Genomic DNA, 19,971 nt, shown 5'->3' on the forward strand with positions numbered 1-19,971 from the left:
AAAATTGTCATTACCTTTACTGGAAGTGAGATGAGATTACTGAGCACAAATTTTATGAAAAGGTTTTTTTTTCTTTTTCCCCTGTCATCAAAGCTTTTACGTTGTTCTGTTTTTTGAAAACTCAGCTTATAGAATAATGCATTTTGAAGTACATACATAAACTTTCCTTAAAAGAATGCTAACAATGTTACAAAATGAAGCTTTTCAAAGACATCAGAAGATGCTGGAACTTCAGGGTGCCTTTGCAATAAAACAGTGAGTGAGCTTATGGGCTGCATTAATTCACAATGACCATGTAACCTCCCTCTGCTCATACCACACTTCTGCCATATAATAGGAAAATAATAACCAAATATATCCCAGAGATGGTTTTAGACATAATTCTGTTTTTCCTGGGGACACTGGAAGAATGAAAGAGTCAAAATACAAAAAGGAGGAAATATATCAGATTGGACACTCTGCTTTTGTACTGTGGGAAAGGGTAAAACTCAAAAACTGTAGATGAATGTAGAAATATTAACCCCCCCTATCTTTCTTATATGAGTCTCCACAAGAATGAAAAAATGTAAATCAAGGCCATTAGTTAACAGAAGAAAAGCAAACCCAGAGCTGTTACATGAGCCTACAGTAGTATGAGATAACCAATTTTCACTGACTGGTTTTCTGGACAAATTTATCCTGCAGAGTTTCAAACACTCCAGCATGGGCATACTTCTGGAAAAAAACCTAACACTTTAATGTCACTCAGATGTTCTTATCTTTAAGTTTTATAGCACTATGTCACAGTGTCATACTAATACTGTTCAAGAAAAGGTGTACCAGTGTATTGAATGCATATGCATAACTTGTTTTTCAGATCCCTTTAACCTGTTTATCATTGGCTGTTAAATATCCTTTTAAGTGGCAGTAGGAGAAATAGTTTGGAGATAGGAAAGCAGAAACCTAATTTGCAGCAGTTCAGCTTAGGAATGGCAAATGAGATCATCATTACTGTATTTCTTTCTGTAGGTCTAAAGTACACACTTTATTGTACTTTATCTTCTTTCTGTCAGAGTTTTTTTCCTGCATGTTTCACAGCAGGGAGTGCTAGTGATGCTGTTTCCTGGGAGACATCTGAAGTTATTAGTTTGGACATTAAACACCTTAGTTAACTCTTTGTGATTAAAAACAGGTGTAAGGGAAGCTACACATGAATAAAATGTTCCTCTGGCAATACAGAGAAAAATGCCTCTACTACAGTCAATCTTATTCAGCTAAATCGATTCAGTTTGTATTCACATCATATTGCTGTGGATACTTATTAACAAATATTTTGAGACAATATTTTTATTTTTAGCATCAAGAAAATGAGTTTTATGGGTAAACTGTGAACCAAATTTTCTGAAGGTCAAGTTGGAAAAATTCTGTTACTTGGCTGAGATTTTTTGTCTGAAATAATTTGCTTCAGAAAACTCTGTTCAGACACACTATTTTGTCAGGAGAAATTATATATAATAAATATATATGTGGGGGGTTTTTAAAGTAGACAATAGTTTATTTAACTTACTCTTAAATATAGGATAATTTTATTTGTCTACATGGAGGCATACATGCATAGTGTGCTGCAAGCAGGAAAATAGACCATTTTGATTAACTCAAATATTTTTTATAACTTTCAGTTAATGAAACAGTCAGGATTGCTATTATTTCCTCTTATAAATGTTCAGTGTTCATTTAAGATGGGGAAATGCTTGTATATAAAGGCTTTATATGAAATGACATAATTAATTTGGTGCTCGATGTTATGCCATATTTACTGGTTTGTATTAGCTAATTATATAATCAGTTGGTCAATGAGATTTCCTAATTGTAACTGAGTACGCATTTTAAGCAACTGACTCCTAAAATGACACCAAACTCTGTTATTATATGAAGAACTTATTTATAAGTGGCAGATCTGATGGGTACCTACCATGGTTCCAACATATTGTTTCCCTGGAGCTGGTTTCCAGTTATTATTTTGAACATATAATTCTCTTTATTCAAAGAACAGGTCAGCATATATATGTGTGTCTATAAAAGATGTACTGAGCATATTGAGTGTAACTCAAAACCCCCATTTTTTAAAAGTCCATGTTGATTTTGTCTGTATGTAACTCACATATCAAGCAGTTTTGGCAATACTCTTAAAAATCTTAGGAAGTTTTATTGACTGGCCCATACAGGACTGCTACCTTCTGCATCTAACTGCAGTGAAACTTATTATTTAAATAAACAAGTGGTTTATATATATTTTTTAATATAAATACACTGTAAAAAAGACTTTTCAAAGGTCAACTATGGCCAACTGTCACGTAAACTGTTTTAACCTCTACAAAGAATCCTCACAAAACTTTCAGCTTCTGAGAAACCACTGAAAAATATATTCTGTAAGTACAAACCTAGTCCTTTGAAGCTTTACTCAGACAGGCAGCTCTATCAAAGCTAAATAAAACCTTCAGATGATGCAGGCTGCGTGGGGCCAGGACTGAAGAAGGCAATGTGTTGAGATGCTCAGAAGTACAAATACATATGGTAAGGTGAAAAACAGCCTAAACCCAAGACTGTTCATCTGGAATCATCTAGAATCTGTGCTGTAAGGTGACACTGATGATCAGCTGGCTCAAAAGCTGGAGAAGCCCTCCAGTATTTACACAGCACTGTGATGGATTTTAGCTTCATAACAACATGGTGCACAAACAAAGAGCACATTGACTTATAAGCCTAAAATCTGAGACTGTGTTATAACTTTTTACAATTGGAGATTAGATGTTACAAAATAGTCCTTCAGTGGCAGACAGCTGTGAGTTTTCATGGCTTTTGAAAATTATGTGCAAATGATGGGTACTTAAGAAATTAGGTAATAAAGTAAACTCTAAAAAAACAAAGTTTGAGAAGTTCACCAATCATCCTGTATGAAACTGGGAGCAGAATTAGGATTTTTGAGATGTAAGTTTTCAAAGTCTAGGGAAGCACCACAATAAGACAGTCATCTCTCTTCTTTCCTCTCTTCCAGGGAGTTTTGTTTTTCCCTTCCTGTACAGTATAATGGTCCCATTTTGTCACTGCGGTCAGTAGCACTCCCTTTTTGTTACACACCATGGGACTTGGATCTATTATTTATCCATGGCAGATAACAATCTAGGCCATGTCTGTACAAGAAAATGTTGAACTGGTTTCAAAAGAACGACTATAAGCCTGATGCACTTAAAACAGTTTGCCACATCTTTAAGTTGTTTTTGTAATTTAGAAAATTCAGCTCAACTGATTGAAGAGATGATAAAGTCAATTTAAGTCACCCAGTTTAGGGAGCTGCACCTGCAACTTTTCCCTCTAGACAAGGTCTTGCCTAGTAAGTAGGAGGATCAATGGCAGGTTAATGCAACTGGCAATGTAAGAAGCTGGAGAAAAACCCCAAACTTGCTATTATTTGTGTGGGCTATTTTGTAAACTATTTAGGCAGGGATTTTTTTCTTCGTAGATATCTCTAAAGTGACAGGTAAGACTCAACTAAAATTAATCCTAATAGTGTATGTAGATAATGATGTGCTAAATTGTTTTCAATATAGTTATTCCAATTTTACATGAGTGTAGTGTTGAACTGAATTTGCTCCATTAAGACAAATAAAGCTAACTGTAGCAGTGGGCCACTTGAGCCTTGAGCTGTATGTGTTCATTCTGGTGGGAACCACATACTTGTAGCTAAAAGAGAGATAAAAAGAAGTAGATACAGAAAGAGGCGAATGTATTGCTTTGTTTAAATTTACAGTTCACATAGTACTTGTTTTTCTTGGCATATGTTTACTATATAATCTAATAGATAAACAAATGGTTTGAAGCATGCTGAGTGATGATCTGAACCGGCAAGTATGCCTGGATGGAAAACTCTTACTTAGAGAAACAGAACTTTTATTCATCAGTGTAGGATCAGCTTATTTGCTGTGGCTGAAGGGTTGGACTCTTCTGTCTTACATGATACAGGAAAATTAGATCACACAAAGCAGTGGAGTGATTGTATTTTGATTGTATATATACAATGTATATATACATTGACTGTATTTTGGTTTTTATGCATGCTGACCCATTGACATTTCTAAGACAAAACATAAAACAACAGAGAGGAAAAACATTTTTTCCTCAGCTATTTGCTCTGTTTCCTGTTCAGCAGTCACTGAAGAAGGAGGGATGGCTGTAGAGAAGGTGTAGTGCCACAGCTGTACCAAGAATTTATTCTGTTGATACTAAAAGGTAGAGCAGCAAGTACAGTATTGGTTTCTGCTGTGTTGCTGAATAAACTCAAGAAAGTGGTTTGCAGTGAGGAATACATATTCTCTTGAAACTTATTTCCTCTCACAGCATGTGCCTCCGCTTTCAGCAAGAGTGAGTTATGCTATATTAGCAATAAAGGGGAAAAATGAGCCAGATTTTTAAAGGTGCTTAGGCAGCTGAAGAGGTAGGTAGATGACTAATAGGATTTAGGATCCAAGCTTGGGAAACCTTTAAAAGTCTCATATAAAATTCTTACAGAAAACCTGCAGCTCCTCTAGTCTGCCTAAACAGTGATAACCTACCATCATGCTATTATTTTAATTAGTAAATTCTTGTGTCCTGGAAAGACTTGTTTGACAGGGTTTTCTGATAATTCCAAAGGTATTTCTGGTTTCCACACAAATTACCCTATGTTCTAGAGACAAAAAAAAAAAAAAAAAAAATTGCTATGAGAATGTGGACCTCTCCTGGTGAAAGCATGTTTTTGGTTTTTCTTCAAAGGCAAGTTATGCTTTATGCCACAAATTAATGAGCTGCTTAGTAGGTGGAAAGCCAGTACAGATAATGTGCCCAGTCATCTAGTGCCTTATGGGAACTGAAATCCAAGGCCCGACCCCTCTGTCAGTGTCACAGATGGGCCATTTCCATCTCTTCTTCCCATGGCCTATTCCAGCACAGGGTGCTGCCCCGGTGCTGGCCAGGGCAGAGAAGCTGGGGAGGGCTCTGGAGCACGACTCCAGCTGAGAGAGCTCCGATTGTTTAGCCCGGGGAACAGAAGGCTTGGATAAGGGTGGGGGCAGCTTACAGGAGGGCTTAGAAAGGTGGTGGTCGGTCTCTTCTCTCAGGTAGCTGGTGACAGGCCGTACCTCAAGTTGGGCCAGGGGAGATTTAGGTCGGACACCAGGAGGAATTTCTTCACAGAAAGGGATTAAACATAAGAATGGGCTTCCCAGGGAGGTGGTGGAGTCACCGTGCTGAAAGGTGTTAAGGAAACACTGAACGTGGCACTTCATGCCATGATCTAGTTGGCGTGGTGGTGTTCGGTCCTAGGTTGGACTGGACGGTCCAGGAGGTCTTTTCCAACCGAGCCGATTGTGTGAGGCGCGGCAGTCGCCGTGTGCCGCTCAGGACTCGGGTTCCAGCTCGGATGTCGCAGCGGGGCCTGGGGCGGCGGCCGGACGAGGATGCCCGTGCCCTGGACCCGCGGCGCTCGGGCCCCGCCAGGCCCGGGCCAGCCCCACGCTGTCACCGCCGTGCCCGCGCCCTCGGCCCGGCCGCCGGAGGCGGCGGGAACTCCGCGCTGCCGCCGCCCCCGGCCCGGCCGCGCTTCCGCCCGCGTCAGCTGACTCTGCCAGGCAGCGGCCCGGCCCGGCCCCGCGGAACCTCCGGCGCTGCCACCCCGCAGCATGGCAGGGGTCGTGGTGAGCGGAGCACAGGTAAATGTCCGCGGCCCGTAAGGCCGGCCGGCCGCGGCTCCACCTGCCGCGGGCAGCTCGCCCCGGCCGGCGCGTCCCCGCCTCCGGCACTGTGAGCGGCTGCCCCGAGCCCGCGCCGGCTCCCGCCGCTCTCTCTGCCGGTGCCGCTCCCGGTCGGTGGGGGCGGGGGACGCGCACGGGGCCGGCTTTAGTTTCCCGCCGCACCGCGGCACGGGACGCCGCGCAGGTATCGCCTCCGTCGCCGCCGCGCTGTCCCGAGGCTCCCCGAAGGGAAGGGGCTGAGGAGCCGCCAGCGCCGGGCGGCCCCGGGGGTCCGCTGCGAGTCCCGCGGCTCGGGGATGAGCTCCCGCCGCTGGCGGATAACGGAGCGCCGGGGCAGGGCTGCGCTGCCGGGCGCCGCTCACGCGCGGCGGGCGCGCCCCCGAGGCCGTGCCCTGGCGGCGGCGCGCTCCCGGCGGGATGTGCTCCGGCTCGGAACCGCGCTGGCTCTGTAAGGCTCGGGGAGACCGCGGGAACGAGCCGAAGGAGAAGGAGTGAAATGTACTAAGCGTTGTTCCTCCTGAAACCTCCTATGTACATTTCAGTTTGGTTAAAGAGAAGCTAGGAAATATAACACATTCTGCTGATTTTTACCCAGCGCCTTGTATGGCTATTGAAAAAAGTTCTGGCTAAAAGTTGATGACATTAGGGATGAACCTGTGGCTAAAATTAGAACTTTTTTTTTTTTTTTTTTTTTTTTTTTTTTTTTTTTTTTTTTTTTTTTTTTTTTTTTTAATCCCTGAGGAGAAGGAAGTTTGTCTTATTTTTGAAAATGGTTTGCCATTAAACCGGGGTGCTGCCCATCTGATTGCTTCTTTAATCTGGTCACTGCGTCTGTGTGGAATTCTTGTAAATATGTGTGTGATGTGAAGACAATTAATTGGCTAATTTTGCAGCTGCTGCAGGAAACAGTTCATGTGGCTTCTGTGGTGCACTCTGGCACTGAGCGACATGCTGCCTTCTTCCCCTGAGCATGCCTTGAGACCCTTAATTGGCTATGTGCCTACCATACAATCTTCTAGCAGTGTAGAGTGAAATGTAATGCTCAGCTGACTGGAAATATTCTCCAGATATAATTCCGTTCAATGGGAGAGAATATGCTGTATTGAGAGTTCATACATGACCTTTTTGATGACATTCCTTAATAAAGACATTACTATGCATTATTAAGATTACAGTATCATTGTAGAACGATCACAGAGACTACATGGTAGTAAAATCTGAGACTAAAGCAGAAGAGAGGTGCAACTGCTCTTGATAGTTAACTTACGTTTTAAGTATTTTGTAACAACGTATCTTTTTTCCTGAATTGCATACAGTGTGTTGAAGAGTCTGCAAGAATATCTCAGGCCTCCATAGCCTATCTGATGCTGGCCTTATGGGAAACTCTGAACGTTTTGGTGGGGTATTGAATAGGGCACCAGTAATGACTGACTGTGGCCAACCTCCACTGTATCTGAGTTGGAGAATTAGGCCACGGAGACTTCTACAGCCAGTTTTTAATCCTGTGTGGTGTTCTGTGACTGGTATAAAAAAATCTAAGGAATCTGCTGTTACTGATGTGCTTTGCAGCCAAAGAGCTGGAGTCTTGGGAAAAGTATGCTTGCTCTCATCTCTCAGTGGTGATGTCTCTGGAAATGTACTTGGAAGCTCATAGTCATTTTGAGGGCATTTGAAATGGAAGCAAAAGGAAGAGTACTGAATTTTTTACATTTTATTGTTTCCTGAGTAAATGATTTTGAACTGAAACAATGAAAATGAAGAAATGTTCTTGTTTTTTTCTGTCTACTGACATATTATATTAGCATTGGACTATGAGTGTGCTGAAGTGGACTCTGTGGAGGCAAAATGCCTTTCTTTACAAGGCGTCAGCATTGAAAGGTCATGGTAACAATATGTCATCTGCAAATATGGCTGTGAATAATCTGTTTGTACCAGTTGTGTAAATATATTTGCATTCTGTAACTGTTCAAGGGCTGGAGCTTTGCAACATTGTATGTATTTTGTCTCCTGTGAGCTCTAAACTACATTTGTATGAATCTTTTTCTTTAGCTTTTATTCTCGTAGATAGGGCTTTCCTGGCCAGGTAAGTTTCTGAAGCAGTGTGTAGCAAGCCAGAGTCCCCTGGTCCTTCTCAGCTGCTCCTCGCTGGGTGAGAGGCAAAGTGAGGATTTATGCTCTTGCTGTAGCTCCTCAAGATAGTCCTGTCCTCCCAGTATTAATAAGCATCACATTTTAGTCATTTCTGTTTCAACACGTTACACTGAACCAAATGCTTAATCCTAAGTGTTATTAAGCTGTTAATGTGATGTCTTTCAAAGGGTTTGCAAGCATTAATTTAAAGAAATCTACCATTTAGTGAAGAATGGCACAGTTCTTTTGTGCATACCTTTGTGTATGTTGTAAAATGCATTGTGATTATCTTTGATGTAAACTGGAGAAAAAACTCCAACATATTTAATTCAATGAATTCTGCAAAACATTTTCTGTTATATCCAAACCTTTAGGATGCCAACTGCCCAAAACAGTTCCTTTCCATTTTCTTCATATGTTTGCTCAAGTTGTGTATATGTCTGGTAGCAGAATATACTGCAAGAGCAGGTCTGATTTAACAAGAGGAAGAAGCTTCAAGCTACCTGTTTTCTGCTCATAAAAATTATTTCACTGTTGTCAGCTTTATCTGTTGAAGTTATTGAACAAAATGAATTAAATGGAATGCCATATAGTATTATCAGATGCAATCATTTTTAGAGCGTAGGAGATCAGCATGACTTGCAGAAGTACATACTGTCAGTCTGCTCTGCAGAGGAGTCTCTGTTTTAACAGAAGGTGAAATACTATCAAAACAAAGTTTGATGGATTTTTTTTTTTGCATATTTTTCATCCAACATATTTTTGACTAGTGGAATATGTTATTGAAATTGACTTTATAATTAAATGTGGATAATAACAGTGTTGTATTGGTAGTGGTCTAACATGGTGCTTAACTTGCTAGTTGGCCATTAAGGGAAACTAAGATTTCTGCAGCACTAGATCTGAAATGTCAGTATTCTGAACACTGAAAGGATGAACCGATATGGATGTACAGAATTCTTGACAATAGTTTTGAAAAAGTTTGGGGGGTTTCTTTGAGGAAATCAGACCAATGACTTCCAAAACAGTACAGCAGAAATGATAGAAAAAGTTTAGCTGCTTCACTTTTTGTGTTTGTCTGGAAATATTATCACTCACTTCATCCTGACTAAAAACAAACAGAATCTGAGTAGACTGGTTTTTATGCTGCCTCTAATTCTTCCTATGTTTGCTGAAGATGGGTTTGGTGGGCTGGTATGAAAAAGGGAAAAGGCATTTACACGTACGTGAGGGGTAATGAAAAGTGTGATCTGCTCATAGGTGGTGAAGCCAGAAATCTTTAAGATTTCCATGACTGTCTGAAAAGAAGCTGCATGCTTGCTTTGTCAGGTCATGGGCAGCCTCTTGCTCTGTCTCTAGTGTGTTACTGGGAGTAATAATCTTCTCAAGGAATGGTTAGGAGAATGAATTGACCGTACACTGCTTAGGTATTTCTGCACCGAAGTTTGGAAAACTACCTTTGTTTGTTGTATATGAAGGGCCAAACTGGAAGATCCTTTGGATGGCTTCTGATCCTTCAAACAGATTTCTTCTGGAGCATGTCAGAATGGTAATGTGAAGTAACATTAGATCAAAGTAGTAAGAGAAAGTGAAATAGAAGAAATGTGGTATATTTAATCCAAGTATTTTTACCTGGAAGGAGACAAAACATACATGAAGACTACAGATATAGTAAATATTAAGTTGATGGTATCAACAGGAAAATGAGTTTGTGTAATAGATTTTATAGCTGTAAAACTTATTTAAAGCTGTAATGTCAGTTCACTGTATTGCATGTTATCATTTTATCAATGAGACCGAATCTGGACAGAGACCTAAATCTCCTCATGAAATGTTTCCTTGTTGCTTCTGTTTCTCAGGTGTCCTACATTAGTCAGGACTGTGAAGAAATTCCAGAATTCCTAGGAAGAAAATATGGACATATGGCAAAAAGGCTAGATCTTAGCTTCAACTTGTTAAGGTATGTGGCAGTATATAGATTTTCAAGTGCAATGTGGAATTCCAATTCCTAAAATAGACTAGTTTGTTTTTTTTTTTTTTTTTTCCAAAGTGGAAACATGTATGTCGGGTACATTTAATTGTTATCAAGTGGACGACACTGTTTTATAGATAATGTTTGTCTCCTTTTCTCCCACACTTGGAGCTCAAATAACCAGGTGAGTCTGGAAAATTATAATAACATAACATAAATTATACCCACTGAAAAGCTTATGCTTTGTTCTCTACTTTAATTGGAAAATAAGTGTTGTTACCTGAAGAAGTGAAGAATGGGGTCAAAAGTGAATTTTCCTTAACCTAAACACAAGTAAGTGTGTGCTTCTCTCCCATTTTTTAAAATTTTATTTATGGATTTCTGGGTATTACTATAAATGCTTTATAATGCTCTTTTCCCAGATGATGTGTTGTGTTCTATATTTTTATTTTTGTGCGTTTGTGTAGTTAAGTGCTAAAGATTAGTGCAGCTAGAGTTTGTAATTCCTTCTAAGTATTTTAATATATGAATTGGTTTAGGATTCTGTAGTATTCCTGTTAGCTACTACAGCATCCCATTTCATTTTATAAGAAAACCTGCTGAGGTTTAGCAGAGTATATTTCAGGTTGGAAAATGTGGGTAAGTACGGAGAAAGAATTTGAGTGCAATTGTCTGTTTATGTTAATAAAAAAGGTTTGTGGAGGTGGGGTTGGCCTCAACTCATTCATTTTCCTTTTATTTTTTTGGGGGACTAAGCTTACAGTCTGCTTGTGAAGAGTAATACAAAAAGTAGTGTGCTGATGCCTTGTTTTCCTAGAAGAAATAATCATTGGTTTTACCTTACTTAACACTCATAAATGTTTCTCTGAGCCTCTGTCAACTCTGAAAGACTGAATCCTACATGTAAGAGGTAGCAGAGCAAAGGAGACACTAAATCTGTGGATTGTTGTCATACATGTAAGAGGTAGCAGAGCAAAGGAGACACTAAATCTGTGGATTGTTGTCATACTATGACTCTGTACTGGTGGATATTGTAATCAGAAAAGAGAGTTTTGCTGGGAGGGGAACAAAAGGTAATTTAAAAAAAAATTGTCATGAAGATAATTCGAGGTCTGTATGTGTATTTAGAGTTAACATGTTGTTGACAAGACTGCTTCTTCTTTACATTTCTGGAAAAAAAAGGTGTTTGTCTCTTTCAGTTAATGCATGATTTGAAGAACAGTTCTCTGAATTTGTTTCATTTCATAAAGTAAAATAATAACATTAAAATTGCATGTAAAGTACCACTTTAAAACTCTGATCATATTTTCATAGAGAGCACAATTGGTGATGTATTTCTGAAATCTGTGTTTTCTTTCCTTCTTTTCTTCTCTACCCAAAAACACTTAGCCTGTTTTTCAGAAGGGATATAATTTGGGTTTATTGAGGTTTGGGGAAGAACAATCAGCTTGTGATGTAGAAGTTGTAGTTGTAAATCTCTAAAAGTATTTTAAGACAAGAAATCAGATTTGGGAAAGGGGAGAAGTGGATTTTTTTTCCTTTGGAAGCTAATACTAAATGAGAGCAGTAAGAGTTTCTCATTTGAGTAGTGCTTAGATTTACTAAGCGTATAGAAACTAAGAGTGAAGTATTTATAGTACAGTAGCTGTTCACACTGGTCTGTGCTCATATATATAAACCCTGTACCTGCATATTATTGAGAAAGTCAGATAAGATACAGTATAAATGTTATAACCTTATATGAATGTGAATATAGAAGAATGTCTTGGGCAGCTGTTGAAGCAAGTGTAAGCAGTGTCATCTTCTTTAAACAGGTATTATTGCTTAGAAACGGTGTTGTAGTACAGCGATGAGTTTTATGGTTTTTATCAGGAGATGCTTAATTTGAAAAGTTTTTTTCATTGGGGAAACCGTGTCTACAATTAATGTTGACTTAGAAAAGAGTGATTTTCTAGTGTAACTTGCTGTCTCTTGATAAAGGTGTGAGTTGAATGAAGAAGATCAAGGGTGTTCAGAATACAGGAAAAGACAGAATACTGTGTTTTGCCAACACAGTGCTTATTTGCAGTAAAGGTGTTAACTTTAATTATAATTTGATTTATTATTGGATGAAAGTTTATGTGTTTTTTGAAGGGAATAAAGAAAACCAAATGTTCTTACGTGTGGTGGTGGTTTTGTTACTCAGATTTCCCTGGTTATTTTCTTTTTGCTTGTGATGTGTCCTTATAACAGAGGAGGTGCGGGTTGTTACTAGTTCTTTTGAACTGGCAGTTTAATACAGAGGAGAGTGTACATTTTTCACCACTTTTTTTTCCTGACTTCAGAATTCTTCCCAGGCTAGAGCCCCTTCTTCTTTCTTAAATAAAATTTAGGGGCCGGCCATGTAGATGGTTAATTATCTTTGTGTCAGGTGTGGTGTATCTAATGTCAACACTTGATACATAATTACAAACAGTTGCTTTGTGTCTTTCTTGTTTGCCTTTTTCCAAGAGCTGGTGTCTCTCCTTGGTTATCCTGAGTAGTACATGGATCCAGCTCTTTCTTCTGGTGGTCGAAGTGACTCTTACCAGTCCCAGTGGTTACATATCTCCCATTTTCCCTGTGAGGGAAAGGAAAGAAAGAGGTGAAAGGTACAAGGGAATTTACATGGGAATTTTGGGAACGAGAAGGAGGAGCAGCAATTCGTTGTGTGTGAGGCAAAGGGAACAATGTGTGTGTCCTTAAAAGATGCTGGCTGTAACTGGCAGGATGTGGTGCCACAGGATTGCCTCCTGCTTATGTCTCTGGCTGATGGAAATCCTTCAATCCCAGACAGCTGTAGTCCACTTGTGACTTACTTCTTCTGGTGCTGTTTTGATTACATTGTTTTTGTTTGAATACTTTCTAATATCTTTTGTTTCCTTTTGGGGCCAGGGAGGGGGTTGTGAAGAAGACGGAGCCAAACTCTTGTCAGATGTACAGCAAAAGAACGAGAGGCAATTGTCACAGCTGCAGCAAGGGAATTTCCAGCCACCTCAGGGAAGGTTGAGTGGAAGAGTTGCCTAGAGAGGCTATGGAATCTCCATCCTGGGTGATACTTAAAATATGACTGGACAAAACCCCAAGCAACCTGATCTAACTTTTGAAATCCCTCTTTTCTGAGCAGGGAATTGGTCTAGATGATCTCTAGATGCTCCTTCCAACCTAAGTTATGTGGTGATTCTGCAGCTTTATTGGTGTGATATGGCCCGATTTGTAGCAGCTCTTTTGATTTCATAGTGATTTTCGGCTATTTTAGAAATGAACTGTTTACATTGTGTATTTTCAGTAAGGCATGTTTCAGGAGCAGAGATGTTTTGCTTTGGAAATCTGCTCCTGAGCCTCTCAGGGTAGCTGTATTTGGAAAACATTCCCCAGTTCTCATTTTGTGAAGGCATATAGAGTATGGGAAAAAGAGACACTGATGGGTCAGTGTTAGTGTTACCTGGAGACTTCGTAAAGGATTTCAAGATGGAATGAAAAACTATTGTTGATCATGGAAAGTTAAAGATTTCACAAAATAAAGAGCAAGGTAAGTAGTAATCACTGGTGAAGGAAAGAAAGCAGTAAGTGAATAGGAAGGATGTAATAGAGGTAGGGAGTAGAGATTTGGGTGAAATACAGAGATTTTAGTTTAGATGCATCTTGCTATCTTGTGGGAATGAAAAAAAACCCAAACAACCCACAACTTGTTCAAAGCTTTTTTGACTTGTCCCAGATGACTTTGTTCAAATTTTTTCCTTCCACATTAAAGGCTAAATGCACTCCAGTGCTTGAATAACAGATTTCAGTGGTTTGTACAAACAGATGCCATGCTTTTATAAATAACATCTACGGTTCAATTCACAGAGAAGTCCATCTTGTAATTTTGTCCTCAGTAGTTTTAAACATGTGAGTTGTTTTCCTTTTTCTTACAGAGATTTCTTCTCAGTCTAAGCTATGAGGTGAGAGTGAATCTTTAATCATGGCCAATGAGGAAGGATTAATCCAATAATTGTGCTCATGGAGATACAAATATCTCTTCCCTCTCTCTAGGGTGCAGATTATTTCTGCTAGGAGCCTGAATAATTTGCACAGTATGTGCTTGTGCATAATTTCCACTGTCTGATGAAGAAGGTGCATGTATGAAAACATTCCCTTGAACTTCGCTCCTAGTCTGGAATGTTCCTCCATGACTTTTGTGAGACTGAGGCTTTGTAATATCTTCTCTGTGGATTAGGTATTGTTCTTCTTCTGCTCCTGTTTTTTTGCCTGGGGGAATATGCAAGTGGCATCTTGAAAATGGGCTTCAGTTTTTACAGGGCATGATCCTCTTTGTAAGTTGAGTATGTGAAAGAAATTTTTTTTTTTTTCCTAGCCACCTTCCCAGTCTATGCAGCAATAAGACATGCAGAACAGGAAGATGAACAACAAAAGAGAGATGGAAATAAAAGCCAGAATTCAAAACAAAGCATGACACATTTTTAAAGCCTTTAGACTCATCTTTATAGCACTTTAAAATGTTGAAGAAAATGCAGTATTGTTAAAACTTTTTGATGGTTTTATTTATAAGGTAGAAAAATATTTTCACCATAATTGGGTAACTCTTAATCGTAGCAATTGCATATTTATCAGTATGAGGGGCTGTTATTAATGTAGCTGTCATGCACAAACACATTTCTGCATTAAATCCATTTAGTATGTGCATTATTCGGTCTAGAATGTCACCAGGACATCAAAGCCCCCTTAGGCATAAGAGCACAGTGCCCTGCTGTGGCTGCAGAAAGGGCTTGATCAATAAATGTAACATGTTAATGCAGAGCAAATAGAATAAAAGATTTCTTTGACAAGACATGAAAAATCACCTTGTGGCAGCTGGCATGGTGATGCCATTTCAGCGGAGACACTAGCAAAGTTGATCTGACAAGTAAAGAGGAGAGATGATGGTTATAAGGTGCTTTTGTTTCAAACTTCTTTCTTGACCTGTCAGGTTTTGAAGGAGCCTGAATGGCCCTTTTTTGTCATGTGAAAATTGTAGTCTTAGGCAGTTATGAAGCAGTTATCTCTTCTCAAATTGTGAATGCTGCTGTTTAATTGATTCACTTAGCATTTGAAACTGTCACGCATTAATAATTGCTAAATCCTGTAGATACCGCTCCAGTGTGTCATGCTTAAATGTGTAGTTATCAGAAAATTAATATCCTTAATGAACTGATGCTTTCAAACTAGCATTGCATGAAATCTCTTTTGCCCTTTCATTTGCTGAAGGTATATCAGCCAGTTTTCAGAGAAGCCCCTCCCGACAGTTGTGTGGTTTTATTTATTTATTTTTTTGATGCCCAACAAATGCCAGCTTTGCTTTGGGTACATAGTGTGCTCAATGACAATAAATATAGTAATTATGCTGGAGTTGGTAATTAACATAATTATAGTCAATTACGACAAATACAGTGCAGAGCTAAATGAATGAGGGTGAGAAATTAGCAAGCTAATTGATTTACCGTACATGCTGCTTTTTCCTGCAACTAACAGTTGCAGATTTTCTGCAGGAAAGAGTGTTTACAAATAGCTGATTGTGTTTTGAAATGATTCTGTCTTGTGACTCTCACTCCTGTTTCCCTTACACTGAGGTGAGGAGGATTGAAATATGGGGTAGTGGTTATGAGGAGAAAGGAGCTGCTCTGTCCTCACTGAATGCTTTGAAGGAAGATGCATGTACTTGCTTTGATTTTAGATCCTTCTTCCAGTATTGAAGGGAAAAAACCCTGTGTGGTCCTTTACAAAAGATAGTTCTAGAGAAATTTTGGACCTATATTTTAATCCCCTTAGATGTGGCCTGAATTATCTAAGAAACATCAATCTATCTGTTTATTGACATCAGAGATCTGCAGAGGACTGGATGGCTGAAGGAAGAATTAGAATTGTTCAAGGAATCTAAGTGTGTTGAAACAATGTGCCCTTGTTCAACCATCAGTTTCAATAATTTAAACCACTGGACCAGTAGAGATGCATAGTATCATAACATTTGTGCACATTATAATTGCCTGTTTTGTTTCAAGATGATTTATAGTATCTTGTCTGAAATAAGTGTATTGGAGCTATGCAGTTAATCTGTTTTACTCTCTCTGTTTTTTTATTTTCTTTCAAACATGACAACAGTTTACTATGTAAAAGGAGACTGTATATGTATAAGTATTGAAGATATTGTATTGCTCTTTTAAGAAAAATGTTGAGTAGTAGTTGAGATTTCTTTCTTTTAGAAAGCAATAGTTTACAAATGTTTGTAAATTTTATACTGGATATTGTTTACTGTTTGAAGGTAAATGGAATTGTATAGAGAGACTTCAACAAAGAGATAATGTTTTCCATAGCTAAGCAATCTGAAATTTATAAATTCTTGGTAATTTTTCTTCTACTGTTGCAGTAAATGTATCGAGTTCAAATGAGTAGGTGTGTAGTTTGAGGTGGATACTCAAAGTTTACCCTTAAAGGGATGTCCTACAATAAGCACAAGATGCTGTTTTTTTAAATAATGTTGAAATATTATGGATGTCTAAAAATACTTGTACTGTAACACTGCTAAGGGTGGTCAGTTTTTAGAAGCAATTCAGCTCCTAGAATAATTTTGCTGAATTAAATATTTTACAGGAATATTATACAAGGAACCAATGAAATTATTTACAGATATAATAGTCTTTCTGTTGAAGTCTTACATGTTTATTAATCACTTGGACTACCTTAAGTGTAATTATCTTTCTACTCAAAGAACTTCTTGTTATACTAAATGGATTGAAGACAAGTATGTTGATGGGTTCTTTTTACATGGATGATACCTAGGGAGTCGTACAAGATAAAGTTCTCTAGATGTATGACTACTGGAAAACTAGAAGGAGAGTATTACCAGTTGCAAAAACAATTAAAAACTTCAGATATTAACTCTACTTTTGGTAGTTGATAAGCCATCAAAGCTAAATCTACTCCTTGCTCTCTTCTTCCCTTCCTTTTCCCCCCTACCATGCCACCCCCTTTTAAAAAGTGGCATTTCAACAGGAACCAGGTGTGATCTGTGTAATGTATAAGGAAGGCTCTCTTCCCCCCCCTTAAAACTTTAGAAATATTAAAAATATTAAGATACACCTTGTCTCACATGCAATAGCCGTGCCTGTGTTCTGTTGTTTTGTTGACTTTAAATGTGATTGCAGAATATTTGCCATTACAAAGTATTATCTGTGTGTGTTTTTGTGACTTGTATGTTTTTCTGCTTTGTCTTAATTGTGATCCTTGGTTTATTGTTGATATGAAGAGGACCAGTCATTGACTGTTGTTAAAAATATCGAATTAATGGGTATGCATTTAAATATCTCACTGGTTTCAGCATACTATGCCATAGATGTAAGCTGTACTTTTTGATGGAAAAGTTATTTTTCCAAACTCAATATGTAAGTAATAAGTAATATAAATTGTTATAAATATTTCAGTATGGGTGGCTGTTATCTTCTTTAGTCTCAGCAGCCTCTCCTTTTGTCCATTGATCGTTGCTTGACTTTTTATGGCCACATAGTCACTAACAGGCTGTGAAAACACTGTAGTATATATACCTGTGACCTCCCGTGCTGGCCATTATCCATTGATTTACAGTACCTGACAGATCAAAACACAGGATTGTGTTCTGTTCTGCTTTCCTCAGGAAGTCTTAACATTGTGGAAGGAGTTGTCTTGAAGGTGTATCATGTGGTAGAATTGGGCAAAAACTTTTTACCTGAACCTTTGGCTTGGGGGACAGTGTAGGTTCATATTGTGTAGCGGAGAATTCTTGTGAGGATTGTTAGAGCTTGAAATCTGGTAAAAAACAACCAGCACAATTTTACATTAAGTTAAAATGTGATTGTGAGCTTTGATTATTACATCTTTAATTATAGCTGGTGAATATTGCTATGCTGGTTGGTAGAAGCTGTGTTTTTGGCCTAATAGTCTGTTGCAATTATGAGTAAAGATGAAATTTGTACTTTTGAGCAAAGATGAGTGACAAACTGGGGCTTGAGCAGCGATAGGATTTCATATTAAACATCTGTTGACTCAAGGCTGTTGGTAAAAACCTTTTGACTGAGGCAGAGCATTTCCCAGTGAACTGATGTTTGCATCACGTAATGTTTTTCGTGTTTGAATGTGTAGGGAGTGAACTACTTTTTCTTGATCTGATTTCTGTATGAGATTGAAGTTGGATTTTGAAGTGATATTGGAGGTTAAACCTATGCAATCTGCAGTTGTTCTTTGGGTACCCAGAGCACTTAATTTACTGGCATAGTCAATCCAATTCGTCTTGTGAAAACTGTAACCGGTCTTAAACTAAAATCAGTTTTTGTGTTGAATTCTGTTCTGAACAATAGGAATCTATGTTAGATTGAGATAATATTAGTTAATAAATGGAAGACTGTCACCATCTATGGAATATACTGACATTTGGAAGAGAAATAGTTTGATGTACTTGCTTTAGTTTCCAAAGGATGTCAGTAGATTGAAAATAATATCTTGGTGACTGCTCCTGCACAGTCCATGAATATCTGGATTTTAAGACTGAAAAGTACTTTTTTTCATGAGCATTGTGGGTTAAAGAAAAGAGCATGATAAAGAGCATGTGTTAAGTACAGTAATCAGATGGATTATTATTACTTTCTGACTTCCTTAATCTCTCTCACTCTAAAACAGTATTTCCTCATCATTGGTGTTGTGAAACAAGAGCGAAGGACTGGAGAAATAACTGTTGTCGGAGGACAAGGAGCTTGGCTGAAGGGAAGAACCTGCATTAACCCTGGAATTATTCTCTCTGTGTTTTCCTCTCTGTTTTGTTGCAGGCTATCTTCTTCTCACCTTAGATTCTCAGCATATGGTTGCAGATGTAAAGAATTTGACTAGTTTTGTTGATTCCAGTCACTAAGGAGGGCCTCGGTCCTCCAGTGTTCAACAAACCTGCTGGTGGTCATGGTACGAAAAGCTACTTGGCATTTGGCCGGAAAATCCTTATGGAGTTTCTTTTTATGCATCACTTGTTTGTTTTATGTGGTCTTGCATGGTTTGTGCCATTTTTGAGATCTTGCATTTTGCATAAATCATCTTTACATAAATTATGTTGGAGATGATTTTTCAGGTTAAAAAGACCGTCCCCAAACCCTTAGCTCGTGCAAGCGTGAAGAGTGAGGAGCAGAGAAGTGCGAAAGGGCCATGTACTTTTCTCAGGCTCTGGATTCAGCATGTCAAACCTGACATGCTATACAATAATTATACTATCTTCAGGGTCATGGTTAATGCAGTGTTATAGCTCAGTAGCAGGCTTTACCCATGAACTGAGGCTTGCAATTATGTGACATTTTATAATTTTTATTTATATTTTTGTTTTGTTTCTCCTGATCTTTCCTTTTGATGATGCTTGTCTGAATGAGTTGCTCACTGGTAGAGCTGGAAGATTATTTCCTTTCTTAATACTTTATTTTGCCTTTTTAATTTAATTTTCCTGCTGAGTCTATAACTGGAAGTGGTGAATGTTCTTTGTGTAGTACAGCCATTCTCATTGCTCATGTTTGTAGGAAACCTTGCTATGGTGAGAGACTACAGTGGTAGAAATAAGTTTTAAAAGAAGTAAGAGATGCAAAATATTTAATGTTAAGGGGTGGTTTAATCGGTCCAAAAGCCAGGGAGGTCGATAGGCTCTTGTAGATTGGGGCAATACTTCTCTTCAGGTGCTTAAGTCTCTGCTGTTTTTCCTGTGCAGTTGGCATATGAGCTGTATTGGCAGATAGTAATACTTGGATGTATGCACAAGGCCAGCTCATTTTTTTTCGTAGAAAATGTAGTGTGTGTTGGCTGCTGCTGACAGCTTACTGGCATTTAATGCACACACAGAGACACACACACACACAAAATAACATAAATAAAGATCTTTAGGATGTATGCATATTTCCTTTATTTATGAGTATGGTATATGAGTTATATTTTTAATTTATATAAACTTTGGGGTGATGCTCAAGTTTTTTTCTACTTTGATCCAGCACTTGTGGTGGGACTTTGTCAATGTTAACCTTTTCACTTATAACCTTGAAGGAAGGAACATAT

The 19,971-nt window shown here is 38.6% G+C and overlaps 1 protein-coding gene across 13 annotated transcripts in view; it reads left to right on the top strand.

Moving 5' to 3' along the window:
* LRMDA (leucine rich melanocyte differentiation associated) overlaps positions 1-19,971 on the top strand; it is a 635,267-nt gene that overhangs the window by 19,359 nt on the left and 595,937 nt on the right. For 8 of the 13 annotated variants that reach the window (XM_066191473.1, XM_066191479.1, XM_066191482.1 and 5 more), the window contains exons 1-2: positions 5,638-5,723; positions 9,755-9,855. In XM_066191473.1, the coding sequence (XP_066047570.1) occupies positions 5,694-5,723; positions 9,755-9,855 (131 nt within the window). In that variant the 5' untranslated portion in view covers positions 5,638-5,693. Of the gene's footprint in view, positions 1-3,313; positions 3,518-5,637; positions 5,724-9,754; positions 9,856-9,945; positions 10,052-19,971 lie in introns of those variants that run through there. The other 5 variants (XM_066191474.1, XM_066191475.1, XM_066191476.1 and 2 more) reach the window with 4 other exon arrangements.

The sequence above is a fragment of the Chamaea fasciata genome, unplaced genomic scaffold (assembly GCF_029207755.1).
Source record: "Chamaea fasciata isolate MVZ Bird 193981 ecotype frontalis unplaced genomic scaffold, bChaFas1.0.hap1 SCAF_9, whole genome shotgun sequence".
NCBI classification, from domain to species: Eukaryota; Metazoa; Chordata; class Aves; order Passeriformes; family Sylviidae; genus Chamaea; species Chamaea fasciata.